We start from the raw sequence: 27,930 nt of genomic DNA, 5'->3' as shown, positions 1-27,930 counted from the left end.
GAGAGTTTCTAGTAATGACAAACTGTCAAAGAAGATTCTTATTTTAAATGCGTCTCATTGTGGAGTTTATAAAAATCATTTAAAAGACCATTCAGTTTTTAGATTTAACTTTATTTAATCTGACACTAATTCCAAATTTGAAATCTTTAAATAATAATCAAATAATTTTAATCAGGATTGAATTTGATCTTTTCATGTTTTTCCACACAAATTGTTTCATATTTTGGATCTCCACCTATTTAATGTTATAGTGCTGTTATTGCATATCCAAAAAGGCTTTTTTGCTAATTTTTCCAGATAATTATTTGCATTTATTTACTAAATGCTTAAAGACAACGTCTAATGTCTAATGTTTGTTGAATTAAATTGAGTTATTGAGGCTTCATAAAACGTTTTTTTTCTCTACTGAGTTTTTTTTGTCTCTCAAAAGGAACTTTTTTTTTAAATTTCACAACCTAATGCATCCCTCCTTGTTCCTCCGTGCAGGTATCTCCGGGTCAGTACAGTAAAAATCTGACCCCTCCTGCAGTGGGCACGTCCTCAGGCACTGCCTTCACTGTCCACACTGAGGCTGGACCTGTCCAGGCCAGTGAAGTCAAGGTGCCTTTATCAGATTCCCTTTCATCGAGCTCGACAGGACCCGCAGAGCCTCCCAGCAGACTTTCTCTTCCCTTGACTAGCAAAGAGAGCCATAATCAGGCCACCATCTCCTCTGTGTCCCCACCTGCTTCAGAGACCAGTCCTGTAGAGTTTGACAGTGCCATCAGCTATGTAAACAAGATTAAAAACCGTTTTCTGGACCACCCTGAGATTTATAGAGCCTTCCTAGAAATTCTTCACACATATCAGGTAATAAAGTCGTTAGAATGTCATGCAGTTTTATGTTCCAGCTCAATAAGCACAACTTTTTTACGATTAATTTACATTTATTACTGTGTTCAGTTTAAACTGCAGTGTTCTTGTTACATTCTTTTTAATCTAAATCTGGGGTCTGCAACCTGCAGCTCCAGATCCACATGTGGCTCTTTGGCCAAACATAAAATAAGTCATGGAGATTGCAGACCCAGCATGTCGACCGTCAGAGTCAGCAGCTCCCTGCTAACCAAAACTACACAAAGAAAACAAAAAAACAAAGCCTGTGAACTAAGACTACCAACTCAAAACTAAAATAACTAAACCCAGAAATATAAGACTGCTGAGGACAAAGAGGGGAAGAACATAAAAAAGAAAAGTAAAAAAGCAATTTTTAAAGTAAATATTACTTAATAAGCATTTATTTAATTTAGATTAGTTACATTTGTAAATCGATGGCTGAGGTGCACATAGAGGATAAACTATGTAGGTATTTACATCCCTGTTGACCTGAAGATGTTTTGATTTCTCAACTCTACCTCCAGAATGAACAGATTTTATATGGAAATCAAAACTGAGATCTTTTATGAGTTAAAAGCACAGATTCTACATAACATTGGTTGCTTGCTGTCCAGAGAAGATCCTGTTTGGCACGGAGCATCTTTTATTTTGAAAATAACATATGAGCTTCTGACAAATAAAAAAATCACATTGTGAGAGATGATGGGTTCTTTTTTCTTTTTTGCATTTTTCATGCCAAAAACTAGACATAATTCATATTTATTATTTTTTTTTAAAATGGTCATGAATGCAAATTCAGAAAATGGGCCTAAATGGTTGCTGACCCCTGATTTAAACGTTCCACCTCATTCCTCAGTACAGGTAGTAACAGGCGAAGAGAGTATTGGACGCTGTGTAAAAACAGCTTTTTTTTTTTTAAATAGTGCTAAATGTATAACCCAACTAGAAGATGCTTTTTTCTAAACGATCTTTCATTTTTCTCCCAAAACTTTCCAGAAGGAGCAGCTGGAAGCGAAGGAGAGTCGAGGCAGCAGCGGCATGACTGAAGACGAGGTGTTTTCCAAAGTCGCCAGCCTTTTTAAGGGGCAGGAGGATCTACTCGCCGAGTTTGGACAATTCTTACCCGATGCTAAGAGATCGCTGGTCAGTGAACACGTGTGCTGCTTACTGTATTGCAGTTATTGAAGAGTCAAAAAGCGGGCGAGAACCAAACCTGGTTTTTCTGGTTCGTCTGGCTTCTCAGATGGAGACATACTAGCTGTTTTTGTTTCTCCACTGTTGAAAATGATCTTAAATGTCAAAACAAAATTTTCTTTTTCTGATTTAGTTCACCGGGAGTTCGCTGACGGGTGGCAAAGAGCAGCTGAAAAAGTCTGAGGAAGACGATGCAGCAACCAAACAGAACAAAAAGAGGCCCAGGCCCATACTGCTGCAGCACATGTCTCCTCTGCTTAAGGTGAATAAATCCCTTAGATCAGAGAAAACACACATTCATTCATTTATGTGCTTAAAAAGTCAGAAATGTTGAGTCACCGTAACCTTTGTATAACTGACTACTCTTTAGTCTTACCGCAACACTTTGAGGAACCAAAATCAAACATGTTGGTTTGTGGTTTTTATGGACGCATTTGTCCAAACGTTGCAGGCAAAAAGAACAGAAGTGACTAAACGATTCAATTAGTAAAAAAGTAATAAAAGAAAATGCTGTTTTTTTGTACTTTTTTCTGTTTAAAGCTCACAAATGATTTAATAGTTTTGGGAGTGTTTTAATTGTATGAAAAGTTGGCACAAAAATATGAAAATTTTACATTAGAACAGCTGTTTATTATTTATTATTTATTATTATTATTAGGGCCGGGAAATGATTAATTAATTAATTGGAAACTGGGGGAAAAAAATAACCACGATTATTTTTTTAGTTTATAATATATGCCAACCCCTTATTATCACAAAATATACACACAACTGTTCATTTAGAATGTTTATTTTTAATTAAGGCTGTCAATTGATTAAAAAATAAATCAAATTAATCTCACTTCTGTGTTGTGATTAAACACTATAAACCACAATGTTTATTTAATGACAATATGCAGCTTTTGAGCTAAAACAAACCAGAGAGAAATGTGTCCTTCATTTTTATTGTCTAAAATGTTTAAAAGTCTCAACCCAGAAGTGTAAATTGTGTGAACAAAACACATAAATGGTAAAATGAGCAGAACTATAAAGACTTTTACATCTGAATTTCCTTCATTTTCCGGACAAAAACAAGCTATAAGAGGTGAACTTTCTCTCTGAACTGATGCTTTATGTAACCTATCGTGACGATCAGCTTATACTGTATATCGTTTTATTTCCCGCTTTTCCCGCCTGTCATGTTACCATGACAACGCGCCGGACCATGGATCAAATAGTCATCTTTTTGTGAAAAAGAATAAGATAAGATTAAAGTACTCAAAACCGATTAAATATGTATGTCTTTGGTAAATAACATGGTATAAGTGGTTAAATGTGTGGAAGACTGCACCGTCGAGGCAAAGCGAAGGACTGGTGCTCCATGAGGTGTGATTCATTTACATAAATTAATATTAATGATTAATTATTTTTTGTTAATTACTGCGTTAATGTTCACAGGCCTGCTATTTCTGTATCTCTACAAGTCGATGCTTAACATCCCCAAAACTGTTTTGTCCCACTTCTTCTTTAAAAATGACGAACTAGACCACTTTGTCACAGTTGAATTACTTTAGTTTAATTGCCAAGACGATGCATTGTTGAATTTTTAAAAATTGGGCAATTACTTGAATTGTTTTGACTTGTTTTCTAGTCTTATAAAGCCATTTTCATGCAGAGTTGGATATTTTCCAATCAGATGGCCAGGTCTGAAGGAGTTCTGTAGGTAAAAAGTAAAAGCTGTCATGTCAGGATGCTTCTTTACTTCAGGCTCAAGTGTATTTAATAAAAGAAAAACAAAGTATTAAGAGAAAATAATGTATTTTTATAAATTAAAGGACAACATTAGGCAAATAACTGGAAAAGTACAAATTTAATGTGCCAGAACCATCTTATTAGAATCCTAAATCAGCACTTTAACCTTTTGCTTGATTTAAAAAAAAGCCAATTTGAAGCCTGATTGGATAGCTAGCCTTGTGTAGTGCTTTGAGCACGAACAGAAGGACGTTTCAAAAGCTTTAGAACAAATTCATCCAACTTTTTAAAATGTAAACTTTTCGAATCTGAGTGAGTGCAGAGGAACACTTTGATCAGAAGCAGAGGTGTTGAACTCCCACTCATAAACCCAGCCCCACCTGCTGCTGATCACCTGGATCAGGTGTGTTCTGTCATATAGAAGCTTCAATAGCAGGTTAGTTGTGAAACATGTAAACCTGGAACCTTAAAGGATGTGAACGTTTCCTTTATTACTCTGATGTAATAAACCTGCATGTACTGCATGAGTTGAGCTTCTCTAAGAAGATCGTTCTTTGTGGTTTTTAACAGAAAATTCCCAGAATGATGCATTTTTATGAAACCTTTTGCGTTTTTTTGGATGAAAATGTTGTTTTCTAGTTTTTAGAATCCAGAATATTTATTTAAATGTGGTGACTTTTTACTTTATTTATGCCAATAAAACCAGTTCAGGTTCTTTTATATTTATGTCCTTCCACACATGTAACGATTGTGGAGTTTTTTATTTTATAACTAAAGATTAAAATAATAGTAAGAAAAGTGGTAATGTTGTGGCCATATTTGCTCTTGTGCAAACCTTTAGTTAAAAGTCTGTATGATCTATATGTCACTGCAGTGAAATACATTTGTTTGGAAGAGTTTGACAGCAAAAAGCCCTAAAAAACTTTCTGCTGTGTTTTATTTTTTGCTAGGAATGTTTACTCTGTCAGTTTATTCTATATTTTTTGTCCTAGTGAACATTCAGATTTGTGCAATCTCAGCTTTTTTTTTCAGAAAGTAAATGTTGTTTGGCTTATTTATTATTCCTCTAAAATCCACATTCTGTCCTCGAGGTGAAGCTGAGTTTTTGTATATTTTCATAGTTCATTTCTTTACTGCTGTTCACTGAAAACACAATACAGCAAATATGCAGAAGCTCTCGGTTAAGTATTCTAATCATTTTTTTCTTGCTTCTTGTTTTGGTTCAGATTTAGTGGATTTTGAATAAAAACATGTCATATATCAGCTTCTTAATATACAGACGGGTACAGAACAAATGAAATATGACTTTATCAGATAAACGATGTACATTCCATTCTCTAAAATGAGCTTTAAATGTAATCATTTAAAATTTGATTATTGGCTTTGATAAAATCTCTGGATTTTCCCAGTTTCAATGAAGGAGGACGCTATAGTAACAAGGAAATCAAAAGTTCCTAATAATTGAGGAATATTTTTTTTCTTTTTCAGAAAAAAATGAAATATTCTTGCACCAAAGATCAGTCTTTTGCTGCAGCCGGGAAGCACGGCGTGTTGAGGGAATTCTCCTTCTTTGACAAGGTAAGGTTTATGTATTTAATAACCATTTTTATTATTTGAGAGTTGATTATTATGGTTTTATTGTAAAAAAAATCCCCGCTAATCTCATCCATCTTTAAGGTTCGCCGCCTCTTCAAAAGCCAGGAAGTGTACGAGAACTTTCTGCGCTGCATCGCGTTGTTCAACCAGGAAGTGGTTTCAGGGGCGGAGCTTCTCCAACTGGTGACACCTTTCCTGGGGTCAGTGAACTGAAAAGGATGAACAGATAATAGTATTATAGTATAAAACTTATAAAATAATGTATGCAGTGTAGTAAAACATCCATTACAGTTACAAAGAATAGAACTTTGTAAACGGGTTAATTGATTAATTAGATTCAATTAAGTGACAACAGGTTTGTAACTGCGTCTCATCCTGATTCTCCCTGGATCGACCTGTCACTCATCATTTCCTTCCTCCCTAACAGGAAGTTTCCGGAGCTGTACACGCAGTTCAAGTCCTTTCTGGGGGACAAAGAGCTCTCTCATGCTGTATCGGGGCTGTCGGATCGTTACATGGAGGGGGGAGGAGGCAGGGAGGTGGATTATGCCTCCTGCAAGCGCCTGGGGTCCAGCTATAGAGCGCTGCCCAAGACCTACCAGCAACCCAAATGCAGCGGGCGCACAGCCTTATGCAAAGAGGTACGCGCCTCCATTTCATCTGAGATTGTCTTAGTTTGTTTTTTTTGTATTTATTTTTCTTCTCGTTTATTTTGAGAGCTTCAGAAAATTTTCGTCCTGAGTCAACGGAAACGGGACGATTAAAAAGGGAACTGTCATTTATAGGATTTGATTCATACGTTCCTACTGTAAATAGATGTATTATAAGTATACAAAGATAGAATTCTAAAAAGCGCTTACGTCTGTGTCAAAAAGAATTTAAACAAAAAACCTTTTTTTCCAATCAAAACGGTCAGAAACCTAAACTCAGATCAGTTCCGTTCTCTTTTTTTGTAAAATCTACAGGATTGCTCTGAGTTAAGCCCCGCCCAAAAACTAGAATTATATTTCTAATGAGCTGCTGCTGCTATCCAGAAAATATGTCTTAAAAACGAGAAAAGCTTTTTGAGTTTTTCTCAAAATTTCATAATTAAAATATCACTGGGAACAGTTTTATCAGAGAAAAATATAGTTGGAGCGGGAATTAAAGCTAGTCTCAAAATGTTTAAGGTTTCTATACTTTTTGGCTTTGTAAGTCAGCAATCAACTATCACTTCCTGTTTATATTGTGGCCACAAAGAATTGTGGGATTAGATTATCTGGGGGTTGAGAGTCTTGTGTATTCTCTATAAAAGGAGATGAGAGGAAATATAGGATAATTTTCTATGTTTTAATGTCCTTCTGGGTTATTTTTCTCAGAAAGGAGCTCCCTTTTTAATTAATTTAATTTTAATTTAATTAAAAAAAAGAGGGGTTCTGGTGGACTCTCTGTTGTCCATGTTGTTGCTGAACTGACATCTGTAGGTCACTAACAGAAGGATGTATCATCTTTTAGGAAAAAGTTTCATGTTGAGAAATCTGTTCACTTCTTCCATTTGTGTTCTCAAAGGTTTTGAATGACACCTGGGTGTCGTTTCCTTCCTGGTCGGAAGATTCTACTTTTGTTAGCTCAAAGAAGACTCCTTATGAAGAGCAGCTGCATCGCTGCGAGGATGAAAGATTTGAGGTAAACAAGCGACACAAAGGAGTTTTCATGAGCTCCTAACCACAAGTTACTCCACAGATGCCATTTATTAAACCCAAGTGGAAAACGCTTCATTTGTCAAACAGAATTCTCAGGTAATAGTTTAGAAACGGCTGACAAAACAACTTTTACTGAAGAGAAAATCTAGAAACGTGTGGTTCAAAGATGCTGGTTTATGATTTATGCTCAGTAAATCTGTGCCGGTGACTCTTGCAGTTGGATGTCGTTCTGGAGACAAACCTGGCAACCATCAGAGTGCTGGAGAGCGTCCAGAAGAAGCTGGCTCGCCTCTCGCCCGAAGACCAGGACAGATTCCGATTGGACGACTGCCTGGGTGGCACATCCGAGGTTATCCAGCGGCGTGCCGTCTACCGTATCTATGGCGACAAAGCCCCCGAGATCATCGAGGGACTTAAGAGGAGTCCCGCCACCGCCGTGCCTGTGGTGCTGAAGAGGTCGAGATCGTCACAATTAAGAATCCCTCACGTTATTAACCTGGATGTCACTTTCCTTAATTGATTCTTTCATTTATCCTGCTTATGGGTGGATTTTAGATACTTCTTCATGATTGTTTACTTGTATTTACAGGACAAAATTACCTCAAATTCTTAATTTATATTATTCGGAAAGATTACAAAAGCAATTTTCTGTTCATGAAAAACGTCTCCAAACTACTGCTGTCAACCCCCAGATTCTCTAAAGACGGTTTGCTTCTATTTTCTAATCAACAGACTTGACAGACGATCGTTTTTTTTACCTTTAGGTTGAAAGCTAAGGAAGAAGAGTGGAGAGAAGCTCAGCAGGGTTTCAACAAAATCTGGAGGGAGCAGTACGAGAAGGCGTACCTGAAGTCCCTCGACCACCAGGGAGTGAACTTCAAACAGAACGACATGAAGGCGCTGCGGTCCAAGAGCCTCCTCAACGAGATCGAAAGCATCTACGACGAGGTAAGAATAAAGCTGGACATTTTCTCACGTTTCTCAACGCCGCTAACAAAAGCAGTGTTGATACCCACAATGCACCAGGGTATTGATTCGACTCGTTCAGTCCATTTATCTTCCACGTTGAGGGTTTTTATTTATATACTTTTAAATGATGAATCTTCATAAATATAATTAATTAAAATAAATATTTTAAAGACATTCATTACTTACAGATGAGTGTAATTCAGGTGAAAGAATTAACCCTTTAACTCCAGGGCCTTTCTGAGCGTTTTTTTACTACGGTTGGCTCTAATAATTTACCTTAAAGTAGTTTTTTTTTGACAATGCCTGATGTCCCTTTTTAGTACAACAAGCTTCTTTTTTTTAAAGATACTTTTTCATTGTATTCCACAACAATTTCACAATGAAACCATACAAAAAACCCGAACGAGACTAGAATTTATTTTTCATTTTTCATGGCAAAAACCCCAACAATTGAGAAAAAAAGTTTTTTTTTTTTGTTTTATAGCAAAGAATAAAAGTGTATGAATGAAAATAAAACTTACAAATCCCCCACATAAATTTAAAAAAGGTCAAAACAATGAAAAAAATGTATAAATAGGGTTATTCTTGTTATCTATTTCTCTTCTTACATTAATAGATATGCAACAATTTAGCTTTATTCTCAAATCTACTTATCTGAAGCTCAGACATTATATAAATTAATTTCTACCTTACATTTGATTTGAAAACAAATTTTGGCCTCATCACAGACACACCTGCTATAAACATCATCTATTCTTAAAATAATCTAACTCCAAGTTACGGTCAAAAGTAGCAAACCTTGTTTGTTTTTTTTTAAATTGCTACAAAAACAATTATTTTTCTTCTATAGAACTAAATATTTCTGCATTGGGGTAACCAAACCCTAAATATTTTTTTTTGTCTGTTGACTTCTATAAATGGGGCTTTAGAAGTGCTGTCTGTTGGTCAATGCCAAATTTGATAAATTAAAATAAACTATATTCTTGAAAATATAGTCCAAAAAAACCACCTGTTTGCTGCCCCCTACAGGTTGAAACGGGGTATTACAGCAGGATTTTGTGATTGGTCAAACCATTTAAGTCCCAGGTCATTTTAGAAGTCCCCCATCATGATCTGCAGCTCCAGTAATGATAACAGTCCTGGGTGGAGTCGGCCCCCAACTTCCCTGTTTGGTTACCCTTTAATGGTCTTAAACGAGATTGAAGGCTCCGCCTCCAGTGTTTCCTCTTCAACCTGGCATCACCTCATCATCTGTTACAAGATTTTTGAAATCATCTTATTCGCGACTCCATCTTCTGCTAGCTCGTGTTCAAACACACTCATGGTAAAATAATAAGGGCTGATCTTTATTCAAAGTCCTTTGTTCCTATTGGCTCTTTATCAACTGCTTCAGCACCACAAAGGAGGCCAGAGATGTTGGAGGTCGTTGGTTGAACGGGCATTTCCGAGCCCAGTGTGAAAGTATCTTAAGGTTTAAAATGAGAAAACAAGAAAAGAAACTTGTTCATTTCCTTGAATGTTGTTTCTTTTTTTATTATTTAACCTCTCATTGGATAAAACTTTACGTTTGGTGTGATTGATTTCTAAGAGGTTGGTGCTTCGTTGACGTTTTTCCTCGTCTGTCTCAGCGTCAGGAGCAGAGCACAGAAGAGGGCGGGGTCGGTCAGCAGAGCCGCAACGGCTCGGCCTCAACAAGCGAGCCGCACATGGTGTTCACCTACGAAGACAAGCAGATCCTGGAGGACGCCGCCGCTCTCATCATCTACCACGTCAAAAGACAGCCCACCATCCACAAAGACGACAAAGACCACATCAAGCGCATCATCCAGCACTTCGTCCCCGACCTGTTCTTCTCCAGACGCGGCGAGCTGAGCGACACGGAAGAGTGGACGGACGAGGAGGGAGAGCACGAGGAGGCTGGAGAGAGAGGAGGAGCTGCACCTGAGGCGGGAGGTGGTCATTCTACGAACGCGTCAGGACCTGCAGCAGTGACCGTCGGGGGTCAGACCCAACCCGCCCACGCACAGCCCAACAACACCCAGGCGCAACTGCACCAGCAACCCAACGGCGAGTCCAGGAGGCGGCGCTGCAGCCCCTCCCAGACCACAGACACGGAGGCCTCCACCACGTCGAGCAGCACAAGCCAACCTCCGGGGACCTCCTCGTCGACGCCAGGCCCCGCACCTTTAGACGCTCCCTCCGGCGTGCCCGCAGAAAAAATGGACCTCCGCGACCCCGAGGCGGAACACCAGAAGGAGATGGACGGCGTCTACAACCTGTTCCTCGTCAACAACAACTGGTATTTCTTTTTGCGGCTGCACCAGACGTTGTGTTCGCGGCTGCTGCGCGTCTATCGCCAAGCCGAGCGGCAGCTGCTGGAGCACCGGGCCGAGCAGAGCCGAGAGAGGCTGCTGGTGGCCGAGGGGAGGAGGGAAAAGGCCTGTGACCTCGCCATGGAGCTCCGCCTCAAACAGCCCAGTAAGTTCAGCTGATCGGAGGGAAGCTGTAGCCGATGTTCAGCACAGCAAGAACGTTATTAGATGAAGAGGGAAACCAAGTCAGAAAGCAAAAAAAAAGTATAGAAAAAAGGGTTCTGCAGTCAGATTTAGATGATAGTTTTATAATGACGAGAACAAATGACAGATTATTTCTTAAGGTCATCAAATGGTTTGATAACCCACATGTTACGTGCCCTGAATTAATAAAGAAAACATGATGTCAAGTGAATTAATATTAACCTTAAAGAGTAAAGATCAGATAATCAGTCAGACTTTTAAAAATGCATCAATCTGTTGGTAACGATTTAAGTCTGACATATTTTCAATCAGTGATTGGACAATAATTAATGAAAAATTTAAAACTTGTTTAATTAAAATCATATTTTTGGTGTTTTTAACATGTTCTTGTGGCATTTTTTTTTAATATGAAGGACATTTATGAAGAAAATTAGGCTTAAAATTGCAGTTCTCAGTATTTTTTTTGTAGCACCCCACAACTATATATCTATTCTAAATGCATTTATAGTGGGCTTTTAATTAACATTTTACACTTTTAAGACTAAGTCAAAAAACCTGTTTTTTATTTTTATTTGAACATATTTTCTGTAGAGCAGCAGGAGCTCATTAGAAATTCATCTCTGAGTTGTGGACGGACTGTTGGTGCAAAAGTTACCTGCACTAATTTCCCATCAACCCTTTATTTACATTGTCACTACTAGCTTATAGCACCTCACAAGCCTAAGCTAACGTTAGCGTAGCTAAAAGCAACACCACAGCTTTCCAGCCGTACCGTTTTGATCCAGATTCCAGCAGGAAAATGAAGAATCATCGATCTATTTGTCTGCAAGTGGATGCTTTAGAGTTATTTGAGCTTAAAATAAAGATGGTCGTTTATGCAAATCCAAACTTCTTAACGGCTAAAGTAAAACTATGCGGCTCCTTCTAGGTTTTGATCAGTAGATTAGTGGATTACTAATGAACTACTGCCGGTTTACAGAAACTATGTCTCAGAAAGAGGTTATTTTGATTTATTTGGTTAAAAACGACATAATCCTAATTAAAAGACCACTAGAAACATTTTGAAAATGGATCTAAATTGGATCGGAGTGGGACTTAATACGTCCTCTTGTATCCTGAAGACGCACAGAAAGACACACATAAGTGTAATTAATCTCTATGAAATGATTTAGATTAGATTAGATTTTTGACAGCTGGTCCCGTTTTATTCTCTGAACCTTTAGAGGTGCAGATCATCCATTTTTAGAAATCACACAAAACCTTTGTCTCTAATGATTTCTAGATTACAATTTTAATAGAAAATAGGCCAGGTTAACTGAAATAAATGTTGGCGGTCCGAGTGTTGGAACATGTTATTATTCCAACATCTGACATCATGAAGTCTCCTCTGCTGCTTTGATCTTGTCTGACTTCTCAGTAGTAGACTGATGTCATACACTTACACACTAAGTCTTTCAAAGATTAAAAGAAAGAATTTTATTATTTTTTCAATATAATCATCAGAATTTCACTTGTAAAGATGAGCTGCTGCTTTAGAATGGTTTCCTTGTTTCCACAGGCGAGGTGGAGCTGGAGGAGTACTACCCAGCCTTCTTGGACATGGTACGCAGCCTGCTGGACGGAAACCTGGACTCCACGCAGTATGAAGACACGCTGAGGGAGATGTTCACCATCCACGCCTACATCGGCTTCACTTTAGACAAGGTCATACACAACATCATCCGACAGGTGAGGAGAACTTAGCATCGCAGCTGTCATCTATTGAACCCTCGGCCTCCAAAAGCGTGATCCTCTCCTCCTTTGTCCTCAGCTGCAGCACCTGGTGAGCGACGAGGTGTGTCTCCAGGTGGTGGATCTTTACCTGACTGAGAGGAAGCGGGGGGCAGCGGGGGGGAACCTGTCCTCTCAGTGTGTCAGAGCCGCCTGGGAGACCAGCTACCAGTGGAAGGCTGAGAGAGTGATGGCGGAAGAGAACTGCTTTAAGGTGAGGAGAGAAGGACGCGCTCGACCAAAAGACGAGTTACTTCATTCTCAACCCTGAAGCAACAGCCTTCAAGTTTTACATGTTAGGAACTCACGGCTTCTCATTTGGATGGTTGGAGGTTTGATTTCTGTTAAAGGGAAACACACTGGCTCCACTCTCGGCCCAGATTTGAGAAATGCAGAAAAAGGGGCGGGGTGAGTGGAGGAGGTGTGGTTTGGATCTGTGATTGACAGTGGGGTTAGCTGAAGGTAATATAGGCTACATTAAGTCTGAATTCCCTCCTTAACCCCTAACTACTAAAAAAATATATAGTGCGGGATTATATAGTGAATTAAAAGGCAAACCGGACACAATGTTCACTACTTTTCTTGAGTCACCGATTTCACAAAGTGAAAATTGAATCAAAACGAACATTTCACAACCTTTATTTATGACTCCACGGTGTTCTGATGGTGAAAAAGTGGATGGTTTATTCAAAAACTGCATTTAAACACGTTTTTTTTGTTCAAAACTGTTTGACCGCAATGCATTGTGGTCTATATTCGCTAATCGAGTGACCATAACGAAACAGTATAAGAACATAGAACATGTTCTTTAAACGTAATAATGATCATCCATGACATGTGTGCATGATGGAGGATTGATAAAACACATGAGGTCTCTTAATTTAGTGTCAGGAGCAGTTAAAAACAAGTTTAAAAAGAAAAATAATAAATGTCCTGTCTGTTAATAATTATATTTATGTTTAAAAGGTTACGTTTTTAAAGTTTAAAAATGTAACTTTTTTTTTTTTAATGTGTTCAATAAAGTTTTTTCCTGTTCGGCCTGCAACCTACTGTGTGTTTTGGATTTTGGCCCCCTGTGTGATCGAGTTCGACCCCCCTGCTTTAGAGCATGATGACGTGGGACCATAGACCGTTTATTAAGAACTGGACATGGCAAGCGTTGAGGTCCCCCAAAGGAAATTAGCGCCGTTACTTCTTGTTATGTCTGCAACCATTCGACAGCGATTAGTCCGAGTCAGTCTGAGTCACGTTTTTAGAGGAAGTGCTGTCAGCCAATCAGGAGTGAGCTTGTACCGGCTTGTTCGAAGTCCACATCCCTCCCACTAAAACCGGCTGGGAGGAATCTGTCAATTAAATGTTGGAGGCAATAACTGGCAATAAAGAAAAAATATCTTTAAAAAAAATAGGATTAGAAAGAATGTGTTAAGATGGAAGTATCAGAGCAAGAATGGTTATTCTGACAAATAAAATGACAGAGAAATAACTGTCTGTTTCTCAGTGGAAGTCTATGGGACAGATACTTCCTATGTGGAACACAGAAGGGGAGGGGTTTGCGGTGTCCATTGATATTCATGTCAATGCATGTGGGACTTGCACCAGTTGACCAATCACAAAATGCAACTGCAATACCTTGTTTCAACCTGTAGGGGGCAGCACATATACCGTTTTTGACTATAATTTAGGGAACTAAATACGTTTTTTTTTAAATGGTCAAAAATGTAGCAACAAACGGCACTTTTAAAGTCTCATTTATAGAGATCAACATCCAAAAAAGAGTTGATTTAGGGTTTTTTACCCTTTAAGACACAGCAATTGTTTGGTGTTATTTTGGTAAATTCGTTCGTCTTGATCATCTGTCAAGCTACAGCATGAGCATGTAACGTGTTCAAGCTCATCCTGTTCACACTGGACAATCAGGGAGGGGCTTCTTCTTCTTTTTTTTATTGTTTTGCTACTGTTTACTAGCGCTTTGTGTGACATATCGAATCTTTTTCAGCTCTATTCCAATATATGAAAGATGGTTCTGGTTACAAACCAGAAGCTTTAAAGTTGGGATGACATTTACTTCTACAGATGTCAAACTACTTTAAAATATTTTTTTTTTCTGTCCCATCAGTTGATGTTTATTCAAAACAAAGGTCAGGTAACAATGACTGTTGAGCTGCTGGACACCGAGGAGGCTCAGACCGACGACCCGTTAGATGTTCAGGTAAACACTCTTTGAAAATACTTGCTAAATAATAAATAATATGCAATATGAGTGGAGTTAATACTTGATTGAACTCATAATCTGTTGTCTCCATCAGTGCCTGTCGAGCTACATGGAGCAGTTTGTGGGAACAGAGTCCAGTCTGTGCTCGCAAGCAGAGGGATACTTTTTTAAACCCGTTTTTCTTCCAAGGTATCGTTGACCTTCATGACTGACTGTATCTGCAGGCTTTATAAAACTTTATTTAATGACACAAATTAGTGCTGCCGTAAACGATTATTTTATTGGCGACTAATCACAGGTTACTTATTTTCCGGAGTATAAGTCGCAAGAGCAAAAAATGTCTCATCCAGAAGAAGAAAACCCTATATTAAATAAAATAAAATAAATAGCGCGTGCTCTTCGGCAGGAACCTTCGGCGTTTCCGCCGCTGGCAGGTGCGGCAGGTGGAGGCGATGCGCTGCAGAAGAGAGTGGCACCGCCAGCTGGGTGTGGAGAGCGCGGGCAGTTTGGACTGTCGGTTCAAGCTCAACACTCATAAGATGGTGTTTGTCATGAACTCCGAGGACTACATGTACCGCAGAGGAGCTCTGGTCAAGGCCAGAAAGGTAAGACGCGTCTAAATGAAAAAGAAAAGATTTATTAGTTCAGCTGGGACAGTTACGGTTTCATTTTAAAGCTGTGGTGTGAATCCTCAACAGTAAATTGACATTATAAACACAAATATTTAGCTTTTGGTACTTTAAATGTAGCTGTTTTCCTTAAATTCCCACTCCAGCTAAAATGTTTTCTATTGTACAAGTGTCCCAGATGGTCTTTTAATTATGAGTCATCAGTTTTTAGCCCAAATCTAAAAGCCTTTTTCATTTATTTAAGACGTATTTCCGTATTTTCTCCCCATTTCCCATCAGCCCTTTGTTCACACTCTCTCCTAATAACTTATAGCACCTCACAAGCAAAAGTTAAAGGGCCCTACCATGAAATTTTACTTTTTGAGGTTTTAAATGCATTATACTGTTCATTCCTCACTATAAAGAACCCCAAAGCGACATTTTGATCCGTTCATTTAAGAGTAATCCTCTAAAAACCTGTGCTGTCTGCAGCAGCCCCTCCCACATCCCCAAAAACAAGCGGGTGGAAACGTGCCGACATAAGAGTGATGCCAGCTGCTTCGTCCAGGAAGTCTGTGCTGACAACTCCGCCCCCAGACTAACGCAACACTCAATTTATCCTCTTATCCAGTAATAATCAGCAAAATAACTTTTTTTTTTAGAAGCAGAATACCGTTTATCTTTCATTTGTGTCCTGTCTTCAACAAACTCCAGCTCAAATAGGTGTTACTCCGCGGTGCTCCTTTAAGACACAAACTATGACCTTTTAAGGGACAATAAAAAAATAATAATCATTTTAATGACAACTAAATGGAGAGACGAGAAAAAAAATAATTTGAACTAAGTAGGAAAGCTCATCATCATGTTCATTTTATAATAATAATTTTAAAATAAAGTTCTCACAGGGACAGATTTATCTGCTGCTTTTTTTTATATTGATTTATTTTTTATTTCTCTGCTTTTGTTTAACTTTTTGGCTGCTGTTAGTTGTTACTTCTCAAAATGAAGAAAGTAAAATCGTAATCAAATTAAAAGCCCAAGAAAAGTTTGTTTTGGGGATTTTCATTGCTACATTTTTAAGAATGTTTCATGGAAATATGAATCACAAATAAATAAAAATGTCCTTTAGTTTTGAAGATCCTAAAGTTACAGTTGCCCTTACTGTCTAACATGAGTAATTATCACCTATTTTTATTAGTCAGTAGTTATTGTTGTTTTATTTATTTTACAGATATTTTTATTTGGATTAGAACAGACAAAACATACAGTTAAAGGTCCATCACGTCAGACTAAGACCAGACTGATACACAGACGTACATTTTATGACGTCCAAAAGATACAGAGCACTTTTAAAATAAAATAAGAGGGGGAAACTATGAATATAATTGTGTAAACATTCGTATGCAAGTATTAACCTCAATAAAACACATTTTCTAACGATAAAACGGCTTGAAACGGAACATTTCCCATCTTTTATCGTTTTATCCCCTTAATGGCGTCACTTTAATTCTGGTCTTGTGGGAACCATAAATTGAATCCATTTGATCCAATTTAATTAAGTTTCTTTTTCTGAAGCCTTAATTGGTTTGGCACTTTTTCAATCCTAAAAAGTTTTTCACAGAAGAACTCTGTTTATGTGTTAATGCAATAAAAACAGGAAAACTTGGATTTTTTTTCATTAAATTTGTTATTTTTGGGGCCAAAAACCCCCCATAAAACAGCATACGGATACATTACATTAATGTCTTTGTTGTGGAAGTCCAGATTCAACCTCAGGTTGGATTTTTGGGGACGGGGAGTGAGGTGAAATCTGGAATCTGGAGGATGTATTTGTGTGTCTGAAAGCTGAGACTCCGCCTCCCTTCACAGTCGCAGCACAGGGTAGCGGCGAGCCAGCACGAACGCTTTCACAAGTGGCACAAAGACTGGCTGAGCAATCACGTCACGACCGCCGCCGAGCGCGCCGTGCACAACTGGTTGATGGGCGAGGAAGAGGAGGACTTCATCCCCTGCAAGACGAGCTGCCTGCCCACCGAGCTGAAGGGACAGATGGTCAACAGATACCGAGTTCATTACAGCAGTAGCAAAGCCCCGCCCTCTCCGTAAAGACGCACTCTGGCAGGTAAATGCATGGACTGCTGTGACATCTGTACACTAAGCAGACACTCACGGCCGCGGTCCCATTTCTCTGCCTCATTCAGCTGCACTTAAAGAAACTGTCCAAACTCTGGCCAATCAGTCGATTCGTTTCCAACACGGACAGCGGCGTGGAGACGAGGACCAGCGAAGATCTCTGAGAGAGAACTCGATCACGACGGGCTGCACACAAGGCACAAGTGGAACTCAAGATTATATTCTTTCTTTGAATTGATAGAGACAGCAGATCGGTTGAGAACTTATGAGATAATGTTTTTGTTTTTCAAAATGTTTTGAGATTCTCCGTTATTTTTTCTTTTTATGTCAAGTGTAGTTTTTAGCTTCTAAAGCAAGAGAGCCTTCTGCCTATTGGTTGTGTGTTTCTATGGAGAGATAATGCTCAATGTGTGTATGTATGTTCCCATCATCCTCTCTGTCCGTCTGTAGGTCTAGCACACAACAGAACTGCATCATGTGACGTATGTGCAAATACGGAGGGATTTTTTATATGGATCTACAGAAGTGGGTTCGTCTTCGGTTGGTGTGGTTCTTTACAGTGTTTCCCGTCGCCATCTTTTGAAATATTTCCTTTTTTTAAAGCGTTTTGTGCTTAAACACATCGTCACGGCGGCAGGAAGGAGCTGTCGACACTGACGGGTTCAGCAGAGCAGTAAAAAAAATGCATCAAATTCAAGATTTCACCAAATGTTTTTTCTTTTGCGTTTTTCTTTTTTGCATCATGACATTAAAGATAAAAAGCTAAATATCAGTGTTAAAAGAATGTATAATCCTGTATCAGTTATTAGAAAATAAACCAACCTCGTTGTGATCTTCTTAGACGTTGACTGACGGACCGTATGTATCAAAGAGGAAGAAAAAAACTCACATGAACATTACTTTTACACTTTAAAGTCCTTCTATGACAATTTTTTTTAATTAAAACATGTTCCCATTAGTGTTTTAGTTATAATTGGGATGCTTTTAACTAAAATTCCACAACCTAAATGTCTTAAAAGCCATTTTTTATGTTAATATGAAGCCTGTTTCCAAAATCTCCTCTGAGGGGGCGTGGCTTTTGGAGCTCCACCCCTGATCCCCCCCTACTCTGATTATCATAGCTCTGTGTCTCACATCAAGAAGCTCCGTGGAGATTTTCCAGCGTTCTCAGTCCTGCTACCGTAAGTATTGGATGAAACTCACACCAAAAACCCAGTGATGCTGATTTGACCACAGAAATGTGAACGGCGGCTCATTTGACTGCAGTCAATGTGAAGATACCATCTTCTCTTCTCCAGAACCTGAACTAGACACTAGGAACAGATGAGGGTTTAGTGCATGTGCAGCAGAGCTGTTGATGGAAAGAAGATCATTCATTCAAACAGAGTCTGTCCAAGACGGTTTGAAATGAGAGAAAAGGTAAAACCAAAATGATTTCTTATTAAATTTGTTCTCTTTCATAAGAAAAATGTCACACATGCGTGTTAAAAACTAAAAAAAACAAAAAAACATGATTTTCATCAGAGAAGGACTTGAAACAAAATTATAGGATATTTATTCTAACTAGTCATTTGGAGGAAAATTAATTTGGATATTTGTTTTTAGAATTCATTCATTCACATGATGCTTTTAAAAGACTGTTAGACACGATTTTGAATTTTAAAAAATACTCTGCTCAAGAAAATAATGGAAACTCCTAATTAAACTCCTAATTAACTTCTAATTAAATTTTACAATTAGGAAGCAACTCAATCAGTAAATCAAATACAAGTTTTTGTGCAAGAGGAATTAACAACATATAAAAATAAAAGGCGATCAGTGAGATTCCTCCAATAAAGGAGTGGTTCTGACCTCACCTTCTAGTCCTTCTGCTTTCTGCTCATCTATACTTGTTTCAGAGACATTTCATCCAAATTCCACTTTCATTTTGAGTATCCACACCCACATAAACTAATACATTTAATTACCATGAATCATGTTTGTGTTGTCAGTTCATGTAAACATCTACAGGATGTGTTTTTATAGTGTTCTCTTTCTTCTTTTGAGCAGAGTAATTTCAACAATTATAACCACTGATGCAACCTGAGGCTCCAGAGTCGCATGTGGCTCTTTCACTCCTCCATAAGAAGACTTTAATTTTAAAATGCAGCTAAATTAAATGAACTTTATTCAACTCCTTCACCAACAGTTGTATCACTCCACGACGTTCCTACTGTAGTAGCTGTAATTCTTCAATAATCCATCGATCTTTTGTAGTTTACCAAAATCATTTCAAAACACTTTGACAGATTTTTAAGCTCTGTGTGTCACAGAAAATCAATTTGAGGTCAGTAAGCAAAATCAGAATTCACACTTAAAGCAGAGCAGATACTTTAAGAATTCTTAGTGTGATTGAAGGTTAGAAAGATATAGTAGGGTTCACTTAATTAGCTCTGATTTAGTTTGATTTCATTGGATTTATGAGGTTTTGGCTCCACAAATAGTCAAATAAACCATATATTTTGACTCACACTACCTACCACTACCTATGAGTAGTGCAGGGTCTTTTATTTTGAAAGAAACTTCTTTCCTAAGTCGTTTTTTTGAGAAGCTGATTTTTTTCTTTAAGTTTTATTCATGCAAAAAACAAAAGTTTATTTATATTGATCACACCAGTAACTTAAATACAAATAAGTGTTTTATTCTTCTAAACCAGGGGTCCCCTAACTTGATCTTGTGAGGGCCACATAGCTGTTTTCTCCTCTGATGTGGGTCGGTTTGTAGGACCCATGTTCTAAAGGGTGAAGTTAGACTTTCTGACTGGTCCAAACACCTTATGGGTTCTGGAAATTAAAAAAAAAACACTACAAGTTTAATCTAGAACAAAATAAAGTAATAAATGGTTCAGTTTTAACTCATTTGTATTCTGGATTAAACCTGTAGATGTTTAATGCAAGTTGCATGCATCTAAATTAAGTTCTGATCACCAAACTCTGGATGGTTCCTCGTGATGTTGGAGGTTAAGAGTTTTGGGGAATGTTGCAGCGACGAGAGGCCTTACAGGAGGAGGAAAGGTTCCAACTTGCATCACACTTTGACTTCTTTGTCAAAAAAAGGTGTTTTATTCAAAAATAGAAGTTGCAGTTTCAGAAAAACGAACTAAGAGCTCTACCTGAGGTTACAGGTGAGCACAGATTGAGAGGGAGGAGTCATGACCGTTAATTAAAAATGATAAAATAAAGGGTTTTGATATTGCAAATTAAACTGGGAGGTTTAATTACTATGAATTTTTAGATTGATATATATTTGCTGTTTTTAACGGTTGTATTTGTAGAGAAATTACTATAGTATTTAGATATAAATGAACTTGAATCTGTTAAGGAAATTCTTTTAGAAGATCCATAAAAACAAGCTGATGCATTTGCAACTAAAACGATTAATTCCTTTTTTTTTTTTTTTTTAAACAATCGTTTTTTTCTGCTTCATCATCCAAACAAAACAAAGAACAAAAGTTTCAAACACCAGGAGCAGCTCTGCATCCACATAAAAATCTGATGCGGAGCAGGAGAGACTCTAAGAATAACTACAAGTGAGAACCGATGACACAGATGTGCTAAAGTGGATGAATTGATATTCAGAGACGAAGAGGAAAAAACACAAAAGAAGAGTCAGGAGACGGAGTGAGTTTTTCAAAATAAAGGTGGTTTATAAAACCCAGATATGACAGGATCACTAAAGTGTTTACACAAATACATCAGAGAGAACATCCTAGTTGTACGATCAACATTAACAAACTACTCTGTAAGACATTTCTCTTCACTTCACATTTAGCCACAGTGGATTCACTGTTTTCCTAATAACATCTATCTACCAAACTGCACGGACTACCACGTTTAGCTTTACCACATCGAGAGAAAAAAGCGGGGATCACATCAAACTGGAGAAAGAAGAGACGTGTGAAAAAATGTCCTCAAACTGTACATTAAATAACCCTGTTTGCTTCTCCGAACACCTTAAAGCGCCGCAGGCCACGCCTCCTCCAAAAGGTGGGCGGGAAGAGCTCAGTCAGAGTCTGATCCAGTGGAAAAATATCCAAGTGCCGTCTGCAGGACTCTTACCAAAGCTTGGAGGTTCATGCACATTCACAACTGTACAAAAACAAGTCCACCTGCACGTAAAAACCCACACAGGTGACCAATGGAAGAATAACAACATACAGTACTTTTTTTTTTTTTTCTTTTTTTTTTCTTTACACATTTAAACATTTGCAAATAGGTGGGATTATAAACCAAAAAAGGTTCTTATGACTTTATGGCATCAAATAAAATCCATCTTTATCACAACAAACACTATGGTACAATTTATTATAAATTAACTCCTATGTACACAGTAAAACAAGAGCAGCATGCAGGAAAACAGCCTTTTTAGTGTTTTTTTTTATGTTATTCTGTTTTAGTTCTTTTTTTTCTCCACAGAGAATCTCCAGCTGCTGAGGCAGAAAAAAAGGAGTTATTATGAGGATAAAATCTGTGCTCTCATCTCATGATCGATGTAGCCACAGGGAGGAACATCAGAGCGCCGAACATCAAAAACACTGTTGATCTAAAAGCCAGGCTCCTTCTAAGCAGCTTGAACAAATCCTCTTCAGATGGGAGCGCGGGTAAAGGGGAGGTAACAGCCGTCGTCAGATACACAGCATATTGATTTTGATTGCATTTGAGTGAGAAAACCTGCTTTCCTCTAACAACACAACCAAACACAAAAGACAAATCGACGTTGAAGAAACGCCACTAATTTCTGACTTTCACGCTTAAATATGCTTTTTTTTTTCATTTAACATTTTAACTGGCTTAAAAAGTCTCCAATTTGATGAATTTCGATGCACAAACAGACAGAACGTGCACAGTCGACTCCTGATCAAACTGGATGAACTTATTAGGCTAAATGTCAAGAACAGAAGTTCATGCTAATATTAGTCTAAAAGGGCACTTCAATATTACACCATAAAAAGGTTTGAAAGTTCTAATTTGAGATCGGGGCTCAAACAAGGTCTCTAATAAAAATATGGCACAAGTTTAACCAGGAAAAACACTAGAAAATACATTAAAAATCACTTAAACGAGTCTTACGGATATCACATAAGAACTATTGGGTCATTCACATTCAAATATGTACAGTACAAATAAATCTGATAGAAATGCATGAATCAAAACATCTCGTTTTCATGTAGCGAGCACCTTAAGTGCCTCTATGGTTTCACTGCAGTAAACTCAGAGAAATGAAAGGAATATAAATCCAGTTGTTCTGTTTAGATGTGCTCAGATGCCTGCTGTTTGTTGTTGTGTAGTCTTTGATTGGCTTTGTCTTCTCCCTGTTGTTCCTAGTGTAGTTAGAAAAAGGCAAAAGTCAACAGTCGTCTGATATTCTTAAAAAAAAGTCCAGAGGAAACCAAAGAACCTGAAGAAGTGACTATCTTAAAGGAAAAAGGTGAATTTTGTATAGAAACTGGTGGAAAGTTCCAGGCAGTGAGGTCTTTCATATCAGCTTGTTGAAGAAGGTTCTACTTCCTGTCTGTCCGTCTGTGTGCGATCAGGACCAAAATCACACTATGCTTGTGCTTCAGCGGGTTTGTGTGTGTTTGTCTATACTTACAAAGACCAAAGTGGGTTTAAGGATGAGGCAACCTGTGTGAAAGTGAGGGCGGGCTCACCTGCCACAGGTTTAATGAAAGTCACACCTACAGATATGAGGGCGGCGGGCTGATGCTGGATGAGGGCGGTCTCCATAACTACAGTGTAGTAATGTGTGTGTCTGTATGTGTGTGCTGATGCTGAGGCTTCAGCTGAAGGCTTCATCATCCGTATCCTCAATCAGCACCTTTGTATCCGTTTTCGATCTGAAAAAAACACAAACATTAGAAGAATTATTTTTGGGGGGATTTAATAATAAAATGGTAAAAGTCTGGAAAGAATGTGCAGAAAAAAATCAGTTTTGCATGAAAGCCAAATTGCCAGAACTTAAATCTCATTGGTTGCGATTCAAATCTCGTTGGTCACGACTCAAATCTGGTTGGTTGCAACTCAAATCTCATGGGTCAGGATCAAATCTTGTGGGTCACAACTCAAATCTTGTTGTTCGGGACTCAAATCTCATAGGTCGTGACCAAAACTCCTGGGTCGGGACTCAAATCTGGTTGGTTGCAACTCAAATCTCATGTGCCGCAACTCAAATCTCATGGGTCAGGATCAAATCTTGTGGGTCACAACTCAAACCTTGTTGTTCGGGACTCAAATCTCATAGGTCGTGACCAAAACTCCTGGGTCGGGACTCAAATCTTGTTGGTCGCACCTCAAATCTCGTGAGTTGCAAGTCAAATCTCTTTAGTTGTGACTCAAATTTCGTGGGTCGGGACTCGGATCTTGTGGGTCATGAACAAGTCTCCTGGGCTGTGACTCAAATGTCATGGGCTGTGACCAAATCTTGTTGGTCGTGACACAAATCTTGTGGATCGGAACTAAATCTCCTGGGTCGCGACTCAAATCTTGAGGGTCGTGACTCAAGTCTTGTTGGTCACGACTCAAATTTTGAAGATCGTTAAAAAGTCTCTTCGGTCGCAACTCAAATCTCGTTGGTCGTGACTCAAATCTCGTGGGTCACGACTGAAATCTTGATGGTCACGACTCAAATCTTGAGGGTCACGACTCAAATCTTGTTAGTCACGACTGAAATCTTGTTGGTCACGACTCAAATCTTGTTGGTCACGACTGAAATTTTGTTGGTCACGACTCAAATCTTGTTGGTCACGACTGAAATTTTGTTTGTCACGACTGAAATCTTGAGGGTCACGACTCAAATCTTGTTGGTCACGACTGAAATCTTGTTGGTCACGACTCAAATCTTGTTGGTCACGACTGAAATCTTGTTGGTCACGACTGAAATCTTGAGGGTCACGACTCAAATCTTGAGGGTCACGACTCAAATCTTGTTGGTCACGACTCAAATCTTGTTGGTCACGACTCAAATCTTGTTGGTCACGACTCAAATCTTGAGGGTCACGACTCAAATTTTGTAGGTCATTAAAAAGTCTCCTCGGTCGCGACTCAAATCTTGTAGATCGCAACTCAAATCTAGTGGGTCGTGACTCATAGCAACCCCAAGCGTCGCCCTGTTAGCTAGTTACAGCCCTTCAAGCCTAACAGTACTGGTGCAACAAATATGGAGAGCAATTTCCGAGCTATCCAGCCGTACAGTTTTGAGCCAGATTCCAGATAAGACCAGGAAAACCAAGACAAATACGGATCTAGTTATCTGCAAGTGGATGCATTGGAATGGAGTGGAGAATGTGGCTTTGTGGCCCATCATCTGTAGCACCTACATCACATCTTCATCTGCTCCTGAGTCACAACAATGAATTAAGAAATACTTGGAAATGCTTAATTTTCTTTATATATGTCTCCCACCATCAGAAAAATGCCACTAAAACATGTTAAAAACACCATTTTCACGGGGTGTTTGTTAAGTGGCGTCATGGTGTGGAGGGCGTTTGTCACGTTCCAAACTCTCTGAATCGATGGAACAGCTCCTCTCAGCGGGACACCATCTCACATCTCAAAGCTCCAATCACCTACGATTGACTGCCTGAACATGACATTTTACTTTATGGAAACGGTCTCCACGGTAACCAGAGTTCGCTCCTCGAGAGCTGTCAGCATTAAAACCACACCAGCACACTTCCCTTAAGTGTCAAAGTTTGCAGACCTGGTAAAATCTAATACTTTGAATGATTTTACAAGATGTATATTTTACTTTAGGATTATTTTGTAATCATAATAGCGAAAAAAAACAATCTGGTTCTGTTCATAGAAACGGTTTTGCAGGGAAAGCTCTTAGGGGACCAAAAAAAAAAAAAAAAAAAAAAACTTTTAGTCCACTATTTAAAAAGTAAGGTATAAATGAATCTGCAGTTAACCACTGCAGTTTACTTCTTTTACTTTTAACCTCCTTTATGGATCTTTTAAGGATTTCAGTTACATTGACTTCTGCCGGGTCTGAGTCGCAACTGAAAGAACAAAGTCCCAAATATTAGTCATTTTATTTTTAAAAACATTCCTCGTTCAGTTTAAAGATTCAGGCAAAAGACAAAAACCTTTTCTTCCAACCCTAACTCTGGGTCTTTACGGAGTTTGGATTTGTGGATTTAAGTCTTACTTCTGCAAATATTAGGGCCAGGAATCAATGAAAAAAAATTAACTAACCTAAAAAAGAATTAATTGCGATTAATTTATCTATAAAAATAAATAAATAATCACAATATGAAACTAAACACAAATTGTACATTTAGAATGTTTATATTTAACCCTTTGGCACTTAAGGCCTAAAACTTTGTTTTTATTTTTAATTTACCTCTGTATTTTGAATTTAAAAGACTACCTTCTTGATTATTTGGTATCATTTTAATCAGAACAACCTCTTCTATTTGACAATACCTTTATTTTATCAATTTTCCACGTTTTATTCACACACTAGACAGAAAATTCTGACTGGAAAAAATTGATAATTTTGCAACATTACAACATAGAATATAAGTTTTAGGTGTAATTTTATAAAAACAACAAGATAAATCATTTGTCACCAAACTAATCAATACGTTTTTGAATGAAAATAATAATAATAAAAAAAAAAATCCAGGCGAAAGACCCACATTCCTTTGGGCCACACATATGAAGAGTTTCTGTTGATAGAGGAACATCACAGACCTCACAGCTCCATGATGGGATCTGTCTTATGTGGCCTCAGCTTCCAGGCAGTCCAGAAAATAAGAGCACTGCTGTCCATTTGACTTTTTTCCTAGAATTCTGTTTTTTTTTTTTTTCATTTTATTTTTCTTTTTTTGCACTACTCTGCAGCCGTCAGATTGACGTTCATTCACCGCCTAATTTATTAAAATAAAAAATCGCTTTTGTCCAAATACAACAAATAAATGCCATATTATCTATAATTTAATAAAATCTCAATCACAGAATATTAAAAATAATTAGTTTATTTTAGACAGAGTTTAATCCAGCTGATCTCACAGCTGCACAGTAATAAATATGAACATGTTAGTATTGATCTATTAATCGTGTGCATTAATGTGTTAACTTTCACAGCCACAGTAAATACGTTTCCTTCTGTCACTTTCACTTAGCAGGAAGGCGGTCAGAATTTAAGCTTGCTTAAATAAAAAATAATTTAAAATAATAAAATACAATATATTAAATAAAAAAAATACTAAATTAAATCATTAAAAAAATAAAATAAAAATAATAAAATACAATAATTTAAATATTGATTACAAAAAAATTTAAATTAATAAAATAATTGTAAAAAAATAATTTAAAAGCATTTGAAATTAAAAATGTTGAATGTGTCCCATTAATTTTTTAATGAACGAATTGCCAAAAAAAAAATAATTCTTCCAAAATGTTATGAAACTAAATAAAATAAGTTTAAAATTCTCCAGATAAAATCATGTCTTACTGTGATGACGATATTAAAGGACGTCTGAGTGTCATGCTGTGAGACCTCTTCCAGGTTTTCTTGCCCGAGCGGTTCTTGACGCCGTCCTCCTGGTCCATCATCTGCTCCAGCAGAGTCTGATCATCAGCGCTGAGCGGCGCCACTGAGATGTCCCGCACGGCACGGAACTCGCCACAGTTATTCAGGTGTTCGTTCTCCAGACGGAAGAAGTTCCACACAAAGCGCCTGCGTGAGGAGGAAGATACAAGTCGGTGAAGCCTGATCCTTTTAAAAAAGAAACTTTATTGAGACCGCAGACAGTTGCTCACCTGAAAACCTCAAGCGGAGCCAGCACCGTGACCACAATGTCCCCCACAGAGTTGCTCTTCATGATTGTGGTCAGAGAAATCTGGACCGTCCAGGCGAAGCGCAGAATCACGTCCTCCACGATGGCGCAGTAGTAATAAGCCTGAGCAGACATGAAAAAATGAGCATGTCAGACGTTCCTCACGCATCCCAGCTCTGCAGGACTCTACCTTGTGTGGGTAAACTATCTCTTCTCTCAGGAAGGTGTTTTCTCCGGCCCCGCGGTCAAACAGACCCCAGTCCATACGCAGATCCCACATCAGAGTGTAGAGAGAGCTCACGGTGGAGGACACAATCAGCATGTAGAAGAAGGTCTCTGCGTCGGCATGGTCTTGATCTGCGAAGGACAAGGATAGATGCACTTTCCTGATCCCAAAAATGATGCAAACCGTGAACGGGGGATTTTGTGATCCGTAGCACCCCTAGTTTGTTGCAGGATCACAAACTCACACACTTACTCTCCCATGAATAAACAGATTATTATTATTATTTTTTTTAAGATTAAACCTTTCACTGCCTGCTCAACTAAATGGTGGGGCACATTTAGAAAACATATGGAGGCCCAAAGGGGACATTGAAGAAAAAAATTGTGGTAAAAAATATTTTTTTTCCAAAAAATTGAAGTAAAAATATTTTTTTCTGGTTACTAACTGGTATGCACTAGGTAGTAACCAGAATTTTTTTTACTTAATTTTTTTTGAAAAACATGTATTTTAAGACACCAGCGAGAACATTTTTATTTCTAAAAATTGAAGTAAAAAAAAAAAAAATTGAATAGTAACTGGTGCGCACCAGATAGTAAC

The 27,930-nt window shown here is 38.1% G+C and overlaps 2 protein-coding genes across 5 annotated transcripts in view; one reads left to right on the top strand and one right to left on the bottom strand.

Annotated features, from left to right (window-relative positions):
- sin3b (SIN3 transcription regulator family member B) overlaps nucleotides 1–18,126 on the top strand; it is a 22,873-nt gene extending 4,747 nt beyond the window's left edge. For 3 of the 4 annotated variants that reach the window (XM_024278619.2, XM_036211455.1, XM_024278621.2), the window contains exons 4-19: nucleotides 487–849; nucleotides 1,870–2,016; nucleotides 2,201–2,329; nucleotides 5,287–5,376; nucleotides 5,476–5,594; nucleotides 5,822–6,035; nucleotides 6,943–7,059; nucleotides 7,294–7,532; nucleotides 7,841–8,024; nucleotides 9,674–10,523; nucleotides 12,120–12,289; nucleotides 12,372–12,545; nucleotides 14,448–14,540; nucleotides 14,638–14,732; nucleotides 14,950–15,148; nucleotides 17,021–18,126. In XM_024278619.2, coding sequence (XP_024134387.1) covers nucleotides 487–849; nucleotides 1,870–2,016; nucleotides 2,201–2,329; nucleotides 5,287–5,376; nucleotides 5,476–5,594; nucleotides 5,822–6,035; nucleotides 6,943–7,059; nucleotides 7,294–7,532; nucleotides 7,841–8,024; nucleotides 9,674–10,523; nucleotides 12,120–12,289; nucleotides 12,372–12,545; nucleotides 14,448–14,540; nucleotides 14,638–14,732; nucleotides 14,950–15,148; nucleotides 17,021–17,257 — 3,420 coding nt within the window. In that variant the 3' untranslated portion in view covers nucleotides 17,258–18,126. The remainder of the gene's footprint in view (nucleotides 1–486; nucleotides 850–1,869; nucleotides 2,017–2,200; nucleotides 2,330–5,286; nucleotides 5,377–5,475; nucleotides 5,595–5,821; nucleotides 6,036–6,942; nucleotides 7,060–7,293; nucleotides 7,533–7,840; nucleotides 8,025–9,673; nucleotides 10,524–12,119; nucleotides 12,290–12,371; nucleotides 12,546–14,447; nucleotides 14,541–14,637; nucleotides 14,733–14,949; nucleotides 15,149–17,020) is intronic. The other variant, XM_024278620.2, reaches the window with a different exon arrangement.
- Nucleotides 18,127–20,944: 2,818 nt separating this feature from the next.
- xpr1a (xenotropic and polytropic retrovirus receptor 1a) overlaps nucleotides 20,945–27,930 on the bottom strand; it is an 86,826-nt gene continuing 79,840 nt past the window's right edge. The window contains exons 12-15 of the mRNA XM_024278941.2: nucleotides 27,298–27,464; nucleotides 27,091–27,230; nucleotides 26,783–27,007; nucleotides 20,945–23,159 (exon numbers count right to left, since the gene is read on the bottom strand). Coding sequence (XP_024134709.1) covers nucleotides 23,102–23,159; nucleotides 26,783–27,007; nucleotides 27,091–27,230; nucleotides 27,298–27,464 — 590 coding nt within the window. The 3' untranslated portion in view covers nucleotides 20,945–23,101. The remainder of the gene's footprint in view (nucleotides 23,160–26,782; nucleotides 27,008–27,090; nucleotides 27,231–27,297; nucleotides 27,465–27,930) is intronic.

The sequence above is a fragment of the Oryzias melastigma genome, linkage group LG4 (assembly GCF_002922805.2).
Source record: "Oryzias melastigma strain HK-1 linkage group LG4, ASM292280v2, whole genome shotgun sequence".
NCBI classification, from domain to species: Eukaryota; Metazoa; Chordata; class Actinopteri; order Beloniformes; family Adrianichthyidae; genus Oryzias; species Oryzias melastigma.
This window is presented reverse-complemented; position numbering and strand designations above follow the sequence as displayed.